Source organism: Palaemon carinicauda, chromosome 15, assembly GCF_036898095.1.
Source record: "Palaemon carinicauda isolate YSFRI2023 chromosome 15, ASM3689809v2, whole genome shotgun sequence".
Taxonomy (NCBI): Eukaryota; Metazoa; Arthropoda; class Malacostraca; order Decapoda; family Palaemonidae; genus Palaemon; species Palaemon carinicauda.
Genome location: NC_090739.1, coordinates 19,967,009 through 19,984,113, shown reverse-complemented (window position 1 = coordinate 19,984,113; position 17,105 = coordinate 19,967,009). Strand labels below are relative to the sequence as shown.

General features: G+C 34.5%; 1 protein-coding gene across 1 annotated transcript in view; it reads left to right on the top strand.

Annotated features, from left to right (window-relative positions):
• Alk (Anaplastic lymphoma kinase) overlaps positions 1–17,105 on the top strand; it is a 1,005,172-nt gene that overhangs the window by 937,834 nt on the left and 50,233 nt on the right. The window contains 1 exon segment of the mRNA XM_068387529.1: positions 7,083–7,245. Within this exon segment, the coding sequence (XP_068243630.1) occupies positions 7,083–7,245 (163 nt within the window).

Sequence of the window (17,105 nt, the reverse complement as noted above, 5' to 3'; positions counted from 1 at the left end):
GTTGAGTGGGACTCTAACCCCAGTTTGGCGTTCACCAGTCAGGAACGTTACCACATGGCCACCACAACGCAATGCAGATGAGCTTAGTTTATATGTATGAAGCCACTAAGGGTGCGAAAGTATTCAGATTTGGGGAGCTTATCTTTGATTTAGCAGGTAAAGAATGACTGTAGCCATAATTAGTGAATAACTTTTTCTGGGAAGCACTTCATAGATGTACAGTACAATCTTTTATGGTGATTATTTAAAGACGGAATAACTATTATTATTTTCGTAAGATATTATTTATTCATTTTACTTTTGCGGGAAATATTTACTCCACCAAGCAAGTACGTGTGTGAATTACTTATAATAGATAGTGTTATTTGTCAAAATTTAGTAATTTCGTTCCACTCATTTTACTATTTTCTGTTTTACATGCAAAAACTCCCTACGTATCAATACAGCCAGTAAGCATTTTCATACACACGTTTCTTCTTAACCGGTTAAAGTAAATATCAAGTGAGAACCGAAAATATTTATGGTAATAAAATAAAATATGGCTTTGATGGAGAAAAAGAGCAATTCAAGAATCAAGTGCATCTCTTGTATTTATTCTGTAGCGAACAGGACTGAAAAAATAATCTGGATCTAAAAAAAGTTCTTATAACTTTTCTTTAGCCATCATGTACAGTAAATCTCGACAACACCCTAATCCTGGTGTTCTAGAAGTTCATGTAATGTTTGCTTCAAAATTTCATAAATTTATGATAATTTTTATCAGTACTGAGTTTAGTCCCAGAAGCAAATATCTTCTTAAACTTAATTGTACCTCACACTTCGATTTGTTTTTAAATGACAGACATCTAACAGAAAAGCACACACGTTTTGAAAATTTTATTTCGCGAGCTTCCAGCCTTCAGTTTTTGGGTGAATTTGTACAATGGCTCATAATTATAAATAAATATTTTAAACTGTTTCCTAAATAAATTCTACAATTGCCGATTTATTTATTTTTTAAAACTAAAGAATATGTTGCACCCTGGAAACTGCCGCTTAAAATCTCTTAATGTGAAGAATCTTAGCATGAATACGAACACCCAGGAATCAAAGATATCTTTTTTTCACACCAGTTCTATATATGAATATTTATAAAACTAAGCCGAGGTTTTAAACCATTTTCAGAAATAAATTATCTATTATCCAATTAACGTTTTGAATTCATACAGATCATGAAGGCTAATTGATGTATTGAGACTTTATGAGTCATAGCTCGAATACAGACCGTTTGTATCATCCTTCAGCAACAGCTTAACGTCGGCTCTTAATTAGAGCTGGCGGTGAGAGGTCCGATAACTTGTCATTCTCGCCAGGTCAAACGAAGTAATGAGTTACGCGATGGTGTTTTAATTAGTTTCCAATGGGGAAGTGGCCCAATTTCGTTCAGAATTAGCTTCCTGTTCGATTTAGAACCCAGTGGAAATAGCCTCATGTGGCCGTATGATTTGGCATGATTTGAATCCGTGTTTTATTTACCTGTGTTATGAATTTGTCTTTTTTTGTAGAGGGAAAGATTTTTGTTTTGATGAAAGCTTCCAGATAAATCCTCGAGCGAGGAGAAAGAAAAACTTGAAATTGTACTTTTATGTTTTCTGTTTAGAAAGCAATGTTTTCCTAAGCGTTTTTATTTTGGTTTAATTTTTGAATTATGATGTAAAATAAAACTAAAAGTGCTGAAATAAAAAAGAAAGAAAAAAAGATCGAAGTTAGGAAAGGTAACAGTTATTCATCCAAAGATTAAAAAAAAAATTCTGGAAATGAATATATTACGATATTGGGAATAACATCCTACCTACAAAGTCCTGGAAGGGTATGAGAAGGTTATAACTCTTATGAAATGTTTGACCATGAAGGTTACAAACTTGATTTTTGCAAATTTACATTCCTGTGAATGTAAGAAACATGTTTGAAAATTATAAAAACGACACCTTTACATTTGAAATAAATTAGATGATTTATTATATTCAAGACCTTGTTTTACTTATTTTAAAAAAAAAAAATCTTTTTAGTAATTGTTAATGAGAGTATTTATACAAAGGTATTCTTTAATTTTAATGTGACCCAACTTTGAAAATACTTTTGTTAGGGAAATGAATCAATCTATTAAGATCACATAGTGGTCTATACTATGTGGGCTTTTAACTGCTTTTTGCCTTTCTTTTATTTTTAATTTTCCAACATGAAAATCAGCATTAGGGCTTTGTTAAGAAAAGTCTATATATAGTTGAGGTAAATACCAGAGCTCGATAACGTATGTTTTCACGTCTGCCCCATTTGAATCCTCTTGAAGCCGAGGTTCTCTGCTACCTAGGTACACATAATGATATTGTTAGTAACTGCAGTAGAATTATTATCCTTATTAATAGATTTAGTTTCGTTAATAAGTGGCAATACCATGTGACGTTTCTGTTTAGTTGGGAGTGGTTTGACGTTCATAAACTAGCATTGATACATGTATGACCTTTTAGTAATGTTTGCTTCCATGTGGCGATTGCCTCCCCTTTCATGTTTTCATTGAACATGCTTTGTCGTCATATCTGTGAAATCTTTCCCTTTGAAGCAAAATACTATGATTCATGGGCTTACCAGAAAACATCAGATAGACATCTAGCGTGCTTTGTTTTATAGCAAATATGAAATACTAAACTAAGTGCGACCAGTCTTATTTTTTCTTTTTCAGAACCTTTTTTCGTCACTTGGCTCAGGGGCCATATGGTCCAAAATCATAAATCCTCTCAGTAGTCGTTTTATTTGTAACCTATGAGATGGACAAAATATTTGTCCTTTTCTGTATTTTATATGATAGCAAAGAAAGGGTGTAACTTGACAGATGGAACTCTCCAATTTCGAAATAATACCACTTTCATTTATAAGGAGACATTCCAACGCGTTTATCGTTCTCCTATTCAGTGGAAATATATTCAAGATTACATATAAAAACACTTTAACCGTAAATTGAAGAATGGTGAAAATACAGTGTAAAATTTTTAGATTCCCTTCTAGCCCACGATACCGAATCTCTCTCCTCAACACGTTAACAATAAAAACCCTTATTCTTTGGCTCCTGATATTTTGTTATTGCAAAGTGTGAACGAGCTGGAGAGAGAGAGAGATTTCAGTATTGGTCCAAGGATATTCCCTTTACTATACTGAAAAAGGAAATAGAAAAGTATGACAAACGTGCAATATAACCACTTATAAATGGAAAAGTACACCAGTAGTATTATGTTTTCGGGCCAACATGACAGCGTAAGATTTCCTCTTGGCAGATTCTTAGATACAAAAAAAAAATACTATTTTGTTCTTATTTGGATTTCTTCTAAATCCAGAAACGAAATGGTAACCATTGCTCTTGGTATTTCCAAGATGTTTTGTGCTATTATTTTTTATTGTAATTGTCCATGAATTTTTCATTGGGGGGGTTGATTTGTGTAACTTTTAAAACTGGCTCAAAGAAAGTTACTCTCTCTCTCTCTCTCTCTCTCTCTCTCTCTCTCTCTCTCTCTCTCTCTCTGTAAGTGTTTTTTTTCTATTTTTCATTTATACGGATCTGAGTGGTATCACCTTCACTCTTTTCTCTTGTAGAGGCAATATTTGAGTTTGTTCTTTCCCGCGCAGAGGGTCGAAAGTAAAAGAAAAAGATGAGAAGGAGGGGTAAAAAGCATCCATTTTCCAGTTTCATCCTTTCCCCTATCTCGTTTCTCCTTCCATCCTAAACCAACACCCCCAAACTTGTTCTTCCCCCCTCCCTCGATACCCCAAATCACCTTCCCCCTACCCCTCTACCCTTATATGCTCGTTGAGTCCCCTGAGTGTCATCGTTCTCGCCTTTTTGTTTTCCGCTTGGACAAGCGGCTTCCTTGAAATATTTCCTAACTTTTCCACGTCCCCTATCGTCCTCCATCCACCTCCCCCCCAAAAAAACTCCCTAATATTAAAGTTATAAGGTAAAGGCCGTCCTAGACGCTTGTTTCATTTTATGATCGCCAGCTAAGGCACCTTAAGATGGCGCCGGAATTGACGTCAGAGCATAGCATGGGACGTCACAGAGACGGCTATGACGTCACTGGGTGGGCGTGGTGACGTTTCAAAGTCCCCTAATGTGATAAGCCACCTGACTTTGTTTCTTTCTTTTTTCCCTTTTAGTGAAAGCAATCGGACCGCTATTTATTTACTTTCTCTTGATTTTGGCTTTTAAAATGTATGAACAGCAGCATGATCTTGCTTTCTCTTAATTAAGGTAGCCGTTCTAAAGTGCATTGGTTTTAGAGGAAAACTGTAGACAAAGACATGAACACACCAGTTTCTCTTTTAAGTTGAGCACTTGGCATTTTTGTAATGAAATGCCACTCTTATTTTTCCTTTGTTATTTTACCGTCATTCAGAATAGTTGAATATAAATGGAACGCCCTTTCTTGACATATCTTCCCACAAATCTTTACTTTTCAATAGAACATCTTGACACTGACAATAGAAAAAAAAATATTTCTTTATCATCATCCTATTATCCAAAGGAATCTACATCGCATCACGAAGTGGAAAATTGATAGATATTAGATGAAATTGGATTTTGGAGTGAATTTTATTAACATACTAGATATCTAGCATTTAAACAAATTAGATGTCAGTTTTATATGTGATACATTAAAAGTTCGCGTAAGAGCTTCTTGATACTGACGAAGAATGGACGATACATATTTAAATCATGAAAATTCAAATTAACGAAAAAAAAAAAAACTACATCAGCTAAGATCTAATACATCCCGAAAAGTAAATAGGCAATGTGGTTGTCGTATTTATTGTTAACGTCAGCGCCCAAAGTTGAGCTGTTAGTAAGGACAGTTTTAAAAAATGGTTACTCACATCCTTGCCTCATTTCAATTAGTACACGTGCATCTGGTATGATGACTGTAAAAGAGTGGTGTACAGAAACTTGGAAGTAAGAGAAAACTTTTTCTTCATTCTCATTAGCAGAGCGAATCCGTAATAGATTGCCTCTGTTATGAAGTTTAGATGATCTTCCTCTTCTTGAATTATTATATTTTGACGGCTTCTTTCATTTTTCTTTTGAGGCTCGTTAAGCCTTACATTTCTTCCTTCAGTTTCCTTTTTCTTTCATCTGCTGGGTTAGAAAGGTAATAAGTTACTGATTTCGTCATCATTTTCAATTAGTAAAATTAATTGGTTTCCCATTAAAAAGAGAAAATTGTTTTTAGACATAATAAATCAACTTAATTTTTTATAGAAGAGAGAAGCTTGATTAGTATAGGCTATACACGTATCCTATCAAGAACAAATGGCGGGGCTACCATCCAAAATACTCTTTTTTGTTATCTTGATATTCATCATTACCATAACGAAGCAAATAAAGTCTGTTATTTTACGACTACATTATTATCTGAGAATCCTAAATCTCATTAATATTATAATTATGGAACCGACTCGGATACCTAAAAATATATCGTATTTAAATTACATCTAGAGGAGAAGAATAATTTGCCAGATTAAAGTCAACATTTTCTTTAATAGATGTAAGCTTTTATAACGAAAAGGTTCTGTTTTCATATGTTTTGTTAGCCTAACAGAATTGACATAATTAGATTCGACTAATTTTCTTTATTTAAATCAAGCATTTTATCGGCAAATATTGTAACAAATTTTAGTAAAGTCATTTAACTTTTCTACTATTGCAATATAACGGCTCGAGTTCAAGTGATACATATGCTGAACTATTTGGGTTTTGGGAGGCGTTTTGATTAAAATTACTGATTAAATTATGTAGCTTTATAGGCATCCCTGCTCAATTATGTTAGATCATACTGAGTACCTAGAACGCTAATTAATGTTAATGAAATGCTTCCAACTCTGGGAATCCTTTGATTAAGGAGGATCAGAGTAAACAAAAAGGTTTTAATTTTGTCGGCTATTCGGTGAGCGTAGTTATGTTCAAGGTTTTCTTCCCTGGAGCCCGTATAATCATCCTCACTCCTGAAGGAAGCCGTAAGTGGCTAGATTAATTCAATTTCCCTTCAGTAAAGGCGGTTCCCACTTGCTGGCCAAACACTCTCTCTCTCTCTCTCTCTCTCTCTCTCTCTCTCTCTCTCTCTCTCTCTGACTATTTATTTTTAGATCCAATCAGGCATACATGGATCCTCTTTGTCCTTTATTGACTTTGAAATGCTTGTAACTTGAATATTGCGTTAACGACGTCCTGCATGTTTCCAGGAAAGCCGTGTAAGGCAACAGCCCATGGTAAAAATGACTTTATTCCCTGTCGATTGATTTTCCAACCGACTGCTTGCAAACAAAGATGGTGCGGATGCTGGAAGGCAGAACACTGAACGCATAACAGAAACTGTACATAAATTTTAACATATTTTTCCCAGTTATACAATACGGTATATTATTTACAAAAATATTTTTTATTTTCATATTTGAACATCTACTGTATGTATACAGCTTCAGGCGGGTTGCTTTTCCATTACAATTCTCTTTCAAACCAAATTCATGCCAAGAGTTGTAAACTGGAAGTTCACATGAGACATTTAAATATCCAAGTACATAATAAAATTGTGATGAAACTGGAATTGCTGATAAATAAAAATATTTTACGTAATATTGAACACGTTAGTAATTTCTCTCTCTCTCTCTCTCTCTCTCTCTCTCTCTCTCTCTCTCTCTCTCTCTTTAATTCATATCGCTTTGAATTTAACTCTGCATACGTAGATACTTAAATCCTGTAAAACATGAGTTGCCTGTCCGTTATTTTAATTAAACATAAAGAGCCATATGTTTTATAAAAAAAATTTTGTCCATAAAAAGATTAATTTTATCCTTTAGGGATCGACTTTGCATTGTTTCGTAAAGACATATTACCTGTATTGCTTCTCAAATACATTTCTGGAAAAATCTCTGTTTACCCCACTGCGTTCTCTTATCAGAGGAATGGTATTACCTTTTAAGTTTTATGACTAGAAATATCGCAACTAATGTATGAAATTTATTTCCATTAATTTTATTCTTTTATTTTCTTTATTATGAAGATCAAAACGGGCAAGGCTGGCCAAGAACACCTGGTCACGCCAGAGGTATAGAGAATTCCACAGACTGGAAGTAGTTGGTATTAAAGAGGAGTCGTACTTGTCGGCTCGTGAATATGATATCTACGAAGTGCCTGGGCGTTGTGAGAACTCAGTACGCAACCATGTACGGAGAATAGAATGAAGCACTTTCAAAGTTCTTAAGGATCGATACCCAAACTCATATCTTTGAAGCAAGCAGGCAGAGGTAATCTTTCAACTAAATTGAAGGTAATCTGAGTTGTGATAGAGAGTAGACATTTTTCAAATAGGATATTCGTGTGAAAAGTTTCTATGAGAACAACGGTGATACAATGACAAATAATTACCTCAAGAAAATTAAAGCCCTGCTCATAAGAGAAAATGCTACGCCAAGTTCTGATTATCATATTTAGCCTACTCTATAATGCAATCCTACAAGAAATGTAAAATATAAATCTTAATGGCTAAATTGCAGTTAGACGGAAGAGGTTCAACTTTCCAATTATCAAACATGATTGTGAAGTTGGAGTAAGCGACAAAGAGATAAGAAGAAAATTTGAATCTGAATCACTTAATTGAACGAGTTTCCTTTACCCCATCCAGAGATACTATCCTGGTCTGCATTAACAGAATCACACAAGCTTAAGCGATACGAGTTTGAGAACGAGCTCTCTGAGAAAGACGGGATGGAGTGGACGATTCGTGAGAATTAGAATAATCTGCATATAAATGGAAGGACGAGTGTGGTATTTAAGGAAGGGCATCATCGTTGAAACGACGGAAGGGGATATTAGATAGATCAGATGATATAAATAACACCAGCAGATGTAACTGAAATGGACATGTACATCTCAACAAACTAAATGAGGAATAGATTTGTATGGAAAGAAGCAGGAAATCAGTTTACAAAGCAAAAGAGCGAGGCCTAAGCAGCGGTTTTGCTTTTATTATTACTACTACTCATCCCATTATAACCCTAGTTGGAAACGCAAGATACTATGAACCCAAGGACTTCAACAGGGAAAGCAAGACAGTGCAGATCGGAAATAAAGAAACAACGAATAAACTATATAAGAGAAATAATGAAAATCAATATAAAATATATTAAGATCGGTAACAACGATAGGAAAGATAAGTCATAAAACGAAACTCATGTCAACCTTTTCAAAAGGAAAGCGATGCCACGATATTTCACTAAGTTTAAACAGACATAAGTAGATGGGAAATAAAAATCACAAGTTGACCTTACCTTACAAAAATCACATTGAACAGAGGGAAGGCAGTAAAATTTATTTCAAGTGTTATAAAATTATTATACAGTTTCAGATTTGAGCTTTAGTGCCATGCAGCAATAATAGTATACGGAATTTTTTTAAAGAAGCAGTTTTATTTAGGTTCGTTTAAGGATTGTTTACACATGTATGTATGAATGTATGTATACAGTTTATTTATTTATATATATACACATATATGTATGTATGTATGTATATATATATATATATATATATACACGTACATACATACACACTAGTTAAAGGGTGAAGTAGTAATGATTTGTATTGTTCATCTCTAAAGGCGCAGCCCTGTTTGGGAAAACAGCATATATATATATATATATATATATATAAATATCACCCACGAAATGCATTTAATATATGTTATATATATACACAATGCTGTTTTCCCTAACAGGACTGGACCTTTAGAGATGAACAATACAAACGATTGCTACATTCATCCTTTAACTTGTGTATAGATAGATATTTTGATATCTCTTTTTATGCCTTCCATAATGATGGACCAGGAGATTTGATATACTGTATACAATATCCTTTGATTCCCTTTTTCATATTTATCCAAAAATCGACAAACGTAATTCCAAGCTCTGGGAAAACCAAATATAAATTTTTTTTTATAAATGTTCAAATTCAATTACAGTAATATCTCTCTCTCTCTCTCTCTCTCTCTCTCTCTCTCTCTCTCTCTCTCTCTCTCTCTCAAAAGCGAGCTATGAATTTTGCCTTATTGTTGCATGGAAACACGAAATAGAAGGATGATGATACAAGACAGAAGGGACCTCATTATATGGTTTTTGGTATTCGTATCCAATGCGGGGAGTAAATATCGATTCATATGTTTGTGGTCTGCCAAAGCAAATGTCATTTTTTCCTATTCTTTTTCTCTTTTAGACGGGTTTGCATTCATTATTTTTTACGTGGCTCTTCAGCTCTCAATGGGTTCTTCGCCCCGTAACATCTGGTATTTGACCTGTCTCTGTTTGTCTGTCTATCTGACATACGGAGTTTAAAGTCTTTAAAACACTTAAATTTTGCAATATTATCTATTGGCGATGATGGTTTAGTTTTAAATGTGGTGCGTTATACTTAATTTTTTTTATTTCTACTAAAAGGGCTTCTTATTTAGCATACATGCTCCGCTGATGAAGCCTGTTAGGAGTGCAAGTTAAAGTTTATACTCATTTGCCATTTTGTTTCATGAATACACCACTTCTTCCATCATTGCATTTATCTGTTTTCTTTATTTTTAAAGACGTCAATTCTTCTGTTGAATAGCATTTAAGATACAGACCCCTTATAATCACAATAAAACGTGTGTTCAACTGTTTCATATGATATAATTTTTAGTACTTAATTTTTGTCTTAGGTGGGCATTTAACTATGGTCAAAGTTATGTACGCTTGGCTTGTTCTAGTAGTCGTGGTTGTAATGAAATATATAGAATCAGTTTCAGTACTTCTTTACTGTTTTAGGAAAGGATGTGTAGGCGAAGCACTATGTCCTAGTGGCACCAGTTCCTGTTCGACGTATGACTCGTGTATATGACCTTGACCTTGATCTCACGCTATACATCGGCTTCATTAGTGAAATATGCAGATCAAATTTGAAGTCACTGTCACTTAACAGTTCAAACATCATGGTCAATGTTAAATTCATAGTTAACCTCTAACCTTTACCCACCATTCCACTATGCTAACAGTTGGATTCCCATGACTCTTGTAATATAAGCAATGGGTAAACTTTGCGGAAGGTCGAACATACACATAGAGAAATGACACCCAGTTTATCAAGTCAATTACTAGACCCCTCCCCCTGGATTGTAAACCGATCCATAAGAAGTCCAATTATCTTTGGTTTAAAATCTACTCAAGTATTAGGTTACATACTAGTATATAAATCTGCTTTTCATTGTAGTTTGTGGGCCCACCTTTGTATTTTTAACAACCTTCTTATGAGTGGAACCACGGCTATAGATTTTTTTCTCAATGATATGGTTATAATTAAGAAAGAAATATGTCAATGGCATTTTATGTGAAATTGTATTTACACATCCTGTACGGATAAATTTTGTCCTGTATTGAATGTAGGGTGCATCGCCGTTTAAATATTGCATTTGGAAATTTTATTTAATATATTAGTTTTATATATTCTTTCGTATTTTCATAAAAAGTTAATACGATACCCTTCATGGGAATCAAATTAAACATTAATCCACGGAGATTTCGTTGGGAACAACTTTGTAAATGAGAAATTTCGTGTGGGCAAACTTCATTTGAATGCCTAATCTAAATCAGAGTTGATGGGTTCATTTTTTCCCTTAAATTGCAATTAGTTTGCAGCTTGAAAAAGTGATGAGTAAATAAAACATTTAAAGCCACAGAAAGCCCCCTAATGCTCTTTATTTGTAGGCTATTCCACACTTGATTCTGTACTTATAGATACATACTGATATGAAAGACGTTGACTCAAAATTTCGATCACTTTCTATTTTATTCGGGGCTGTAGTTATCCTCAATGTGCTGCCAGTCGAGATCCCCTTATGTTTCCCCTCACTCTTGGTGATCGGCGTCCGCATTATTTTCTCCATAAGAATTTCCTGCTATCCGCTTTGCAAATTATTAGTTGTGAAGCTATCTTCTATCTTTCTGGTTCTCTCTCCCTTACACACAAACACATACTTATTAAATTTTATAGTAATCGTTAAGTATATGTTTTTGATGAGTAAAATCAGTATTCACTGTTTGATAGCTATGAACTGAATGGTCCTTTTACTAATCTATAATTTCGCTTTTATTTATGAATGGTCAATCGTCTTTACTTTTTGAGTCCATCCATTAAACATTTCTAGCGCAATAAACCAAAATTTGGTTTATTGTGCTATAAATTTGTATCTTAAATCTTTTTTTTATGATGAAAAGAATAATGACGCATATGTTCATGTTGATAATAGCTAAACTTAAAACTAAACTGGACAACCTCTTCCTTAACATTTTCATTGTAGTTGAAACCGTTCCTGCCTGTTTTCAAGCAATATGGGAGGAATTTTATCTAGTTATTATCTATGGGTTTCTTGATAGCTTTAAGTTATGATATTGATACTAATAAAGTGGGAGGAATCCCGTTAATTCCTCCACTTTTAACATACGAGGCATAGAAGACCACTGGCCTTAAGGAAATGAAAAGCTAAACTTGAGATATCTTTTAATTTTTTCTTCTTCTTATATGGGGATTTCTCTTTGAATTGATAAAACCACATGGGTTGTATTTGCTGATCATAATTTCCTAATTATTTACCCGAAAAACTAACAGGCCCAGCTTGGTCGCTTCAACAACAGCTCATGCTTGCTTACAGTACAGTGTGCCCTGTGTTCAAACCAGCGACCATCATACTATGCCGTTGACACACAAAACATTAGTAATATTTCTGCATAATGATAGTTTACATTACCCGCCGACCTAGCATATGTTCAGTGCGCATTTACTCTGTAAAGGAGACAGCATTGCCTTTAAGTAAATAGTCTTCCACAAGGTAAAGGAGCTGCACTATGACTTTCAGGTGACCTGAGAAAGCTGCCATTCATGGGATCCTCATTCTGTCCTTGAGCTAGTTTCGTAGCAAAATGCAATTTTGCCTCATACCAAGGAACGAAGGACACGTTTAACTTATTTAAATAAGCCTGATTCTTGAGGAAGTTATATTAACTTTCTAAAATTATGTTTATCAATAAAGTATCAAGTTTTATTCGACGTTTCCTCGTTTTTTATTTCCGTTTTTTTTTTTTCGTTTGTAAATTTAAGAATCCTACTTTCTCACTATACTGGTTAGTCTATAGTGTACCACATGCTTCGCCTTTAAACTGTAAAATCTGGCATTTTTATTTATCAAGCGTTAGTCAAATAAGACAAAGCAACTGGGGAAATTCATAAGAAAATATAAAAGGATATTTCCCCTGCGAAGGATCACCTTGTCCTAGATATAGGACAAAAGACTTTAAAGCTGCCCTTCGTATCCAGTTCCAGTCCCCTTGAAGTGAATTCGTATTCGTACCCTAAAAGTTGCACAGCATCGAATGCGATAAGACGCTGTTAGCTGACCTCTCAAATGGGACCCAAATAATTGGTGAACTTCGTGGCGTATTTGTTAACGCGCATTTTCGTGTTCAGTGGTTTATAAGGGAAAATTGCTCTCCTTTTTTTGTTACTTGCTGGCATTAAGGAGGGTTGAAATGGTGCTGTGTTTCATAGAGAAATTCTCACTCAATTGCTGGCTTTAATATCTCTAAATGGAATAGGAAATTCACAGAACTAGCAATTAAAGGTTAGATTATAATAGAATAATTATTCGCCTTTGGTAGATTTTGTCTCTGCGGAATGAAATATCACGTAATTAGTTGTGATATTTTGACCAGTTTCGTATTTGTCTAGTTCAACCCCTTATAATTTCAATCTTTTTTTTATTATATATTTTTTCTTCTCCTCCAACGAAGTGTTTTTTTTTTTCTCCTCCAACGTAGTGGTTTTTTTTTCTCCTCCAACTTTTTTTCTCCTCCAACGAAGTGTGACATCTCAACGTGAGCACCAAGAGAAATATTAAGTAATCAAGCTCCATTCATATTACGTTCTTCCTTGTCTGCAACTAAACTTTGAATATAAAAGAATAACAGATATGTTAAATACTCTTTTTTTTTTTTTTTTTAATACTTTTTAAGTAAGGGAAATAGTAATAATTTACATTTTTCAATTTTAGTTAATCATATAACTTTTTTTTTTTAAATTAACTTCGGAATACAGATTCTTGTTTATATAATGATTCGTATCATATAATAACGAATTTATATTTTATGGAATTAGAATATCTTATTATGCAATTAACTCCCCTATTCAAGTTAATTCCAAAGGTAATTACATAATGAAAGGAAATTTCAATCTCCGTGTGAAGCCTTGAAATGGCCGTGGTCGCCTAATAATTCACATAGTTAGAATTTAGAGAAGAGGGTACATACAATACACATGAATAAATGTATTTGTAATAGTATGTATACTTCTTTATACAGTAGGTTGGACAAATTACTGCTTTTATCTGATAAGGGCCGCGTTGAAATAAGAAAAATAAGAGGATTGGGATTAAATTGACCTTTTTTTACAAAGAGAAGATAAAGGAATGCCTCACGAAAGGAGAAAGGTTATATCATGGAAAAATGAATATGCGTCCAAAGCTTGGAGGCCGTAATAATGTCCTTTTTTTTAGATAAACGTATGAAATTTAGGTACTAAGTTTTTACAACACTATACATAATAAAGGTAGTTTGCTGTTCAAGGGTTTATCCCCTAGGGAAGCCTTAGAAGTATAAATGTGTCCTTAACTCCTATGTTGGTGTCTTTTCTTTGGATTCTCCATAAACGTTAACCTTATATGACAAAATGAGGAGATAACAATATACAGAAGGAGAAAACTACAACAAATCCTCCATCTCATGCACAGCTTTTTTGGATCATTCATAACACTTTCAGTGGTTATTCATTCTCATTAAAAAATAAGTGTATGAAAATATAAGCAAAGAATAGAAATTAACTTATTTCGAAAAAGTAATGGGTGGAGGTGTCTACATTATCAAAATGTCATGTATGGAGTTTCAATCCAGACGTATAGCACCGTCAATGCACCTCGCGTGGTGGATTGACGGTCTTGTGTTCGTTTGTACCTTAACTGCACCCACCTTTAAGCCTTCACCTTACCTCTTTTCCCTACAAGAACTTAGATAATGAATGGTCTCCTATGTTCTAACACACTCCCACAAATTCATTATATCACAATAGATACGGTCATTGTATATTGAGAAGTGCACCAGAGCATGCTCAACTATAATAACCGAATTAAATTGAGCATACACAAGAGCATTGCTTGTTGTCCTTTTGGAAGAAAGACGGCTAATATTTTAAGGCATTCATTATATTTTTATTAAGATTAGGTAAACATGGAACATCGTTGCTTGTCTTATGTAACGGATCAGTAATTGAAAGGGGCACCTATGGTATCTATACCTGTAAGCGGAAATGAAACTTCTCCTTAAATTGTTCAAGTATATATATATATATATATATATAGAGAGAGAGAGAGAGAGAGAGAGAGAGAGAGAGAGAGAGTGAGTTTGAAATAATAGTAAACAGTAAAGATGGATAGATTGTTTGTCTGGAAACAGTTGCTATTTTCTCTCACCCTTTTTTTATATGAATACATCTGCATGTCCCACAAACAGGTTATTAAATTTAAAACGGCAAAAGGCCGCACACTAATATGATTCCCTTTCAGCTCTTGGATTTCAAACCTTTATTGAGATATAAATGGTTTACGTGATTACCTTATGGGGGTAAAAGGCATTCCATGCCCCTGCAGCTTCCTGTAACGAACAACCATGTTCTGTTCTGGTTCATTCCCCTGAGGGGACTGCTATAATTGCATGGACGATCTGAAATTGACTTTCAATTGTCGAGTCGTTTCCAGTGCCCCTGACGACAGTTTTATTTAAATGGTGATGTATTTTTAAATTGTGGGATTGTTTAAAATTTACTTCAATCCTCTTGGGTCTGGATTTTAATTCCTTCTCTCCGACCCTCTCCTTCGTTCTTTCTTTTATTCTTTTCTTTTTTGCCGCAAGTCCTGCGAGTTGTTTTGGTACCGTCGGACGATCAATGAATATGAAACTGAAAAGGTCAGAGGTTGATTAAAGTAAGGGCTGTGTGTGTGTGTGTTGGAGTGTTTACTCATTTTGCGCATTTGTGTTTGTTCATGTATAACTCGGAAACTTGGGTCTTTTGCAGTACTTATGATGACGATATTTGTTTTCCTTAATACTCCCAGGAATTAACTACGAAGAAACGAATTGAACAACATGTTATGTTAATTTTACGTTTATGATTGCATTTGCTGTCACGGATTTCATCAAAAGCAAGAAAAAAAGGAAACTCATCACAAATATTCTGTTTTTGAAGTGCTTCTGATGATGTGAAAGATATATTCTCTGCCAGCAAAAGTCGCAACGAATTTCTGAATAAGTCAAGAAAATGGAAGGTTATCCTATTCTTGGATTTTCCTGCTTGATATTTATGTTTCCCTTGTGTCTGTCTGATACACGAAGCGCTGCCTGAGTGGAAAGGAACGCTGCTGTCAGTGGTGTCTTTTAGAGGAGCTGTGAAATATTTCGCAGATCGGGTATCGGTTAGGAAAATGTACCTTCCCTCAATATTGCACTTCACGATCCAAGAGTTTCATGTGTTGCAATGGCTTTTATCTTCGTTGCCTAATTGAATCACGATTATGGCTATCTTTATTTTCATATTGATAGAGGTTAAATAAGGAGGTATGCCACATGTGTTTCTTCTTAATATTTTGCTTAGGAAAATTATCATGTCTTTGTTGATCACAAGTATTTTAGTTATTTAATTATTTAGTTATCTCTACTTCACTGTTCATCATAATTACCTTACTTTTTATATACAGTAATTTAATTCTTAAATTATCTTGATTTCACTGTTGATCAGAATGACTTACTTCCTTAAATACGCTCTGTTAATGACCTAGATCAGTGATAATATATCAATTACCTGCAATCTACGTAGATCTCATTTGCACGCGAAAAGTCAGTTTACTCAAGACTTGTGTCCAAATAAACTTGGCGATTTACCAAATTTGGTGTAGCGTCGGTGAAACTAGCCGAGGAACTAAAAACTTCATCAACTTAATATTTATACTGTGCTCTTTAAAGTACATACAGCTAAACTAGTGCTATTCTTTTCATCACATAGTCTATATCATTATTGGAAAATTAAAGCCACTTAAATCTGATTATATGAAGCGGCTGGAAGCAAAAGTTTACACTTTGTAACGCACGTTGTTTTAACCTGTCATTATGGTTATGGAATCCGTAATCATTGCATCGGAACTGACGGCGTTACATTCGCTTTGATTTATTGTACAGTTAATTTCGTCCGTCTGAATAGGATACCGGTTGGCTATCGGAAATCGATCGTTTTGATTAACGGTTACTTTTCCTCACTGTTAGGAACAACAGCACTTTCAGGTGAATTATGAAATCCCTCCTCACCCCCCACATGCTTCCTCTGGACGTCAGCCTCAAATCGAGTGGGTATTAGTGATGCTGCTACGAAGGTATTTTCTCTTTGTGAGGACAAAGCCGTGGGATGGGATTGTTGCAATGTGTATGAAGAGCAGATAGAATTGAGAGAGAGAGAGAGAGAGAGAGAGAGAGAGAGAGAGAGAGAGAGGGGGGGTTGAACCAAAGCCCTTTGCATTAATCCTCTTTTAAAGCTGAAAACACCCGAAAGCAAAAATATTAGGAATAAAAAAGATGGAAAGAGAGGTGGAAGAAAAGCTGCGCATTTTCCCTAGATATTTTGAGGGATCCATTGACGTGTAATTAAGCGTTATATTCACAATTCCTCGGCCTCTTCTTGTTAAAGCTTATACTGTTCCAAGGCTCGTTGAGATACTACCGTTGACTTCTGAGGTCCTTTGACTGGCCAGATATGTGTTATATCCCTCTGCTACAAATACACCGAATAGTCTGGCTTATTCTTTACAAATTCTCCTTTATTCATACACCTGACAACACTAAGATAACAGAAGAAAAAAATCTTCTTCACTTTTGTGTTTAACTACTGCACTGTAATTTTTTCAGTAGCTACTTTC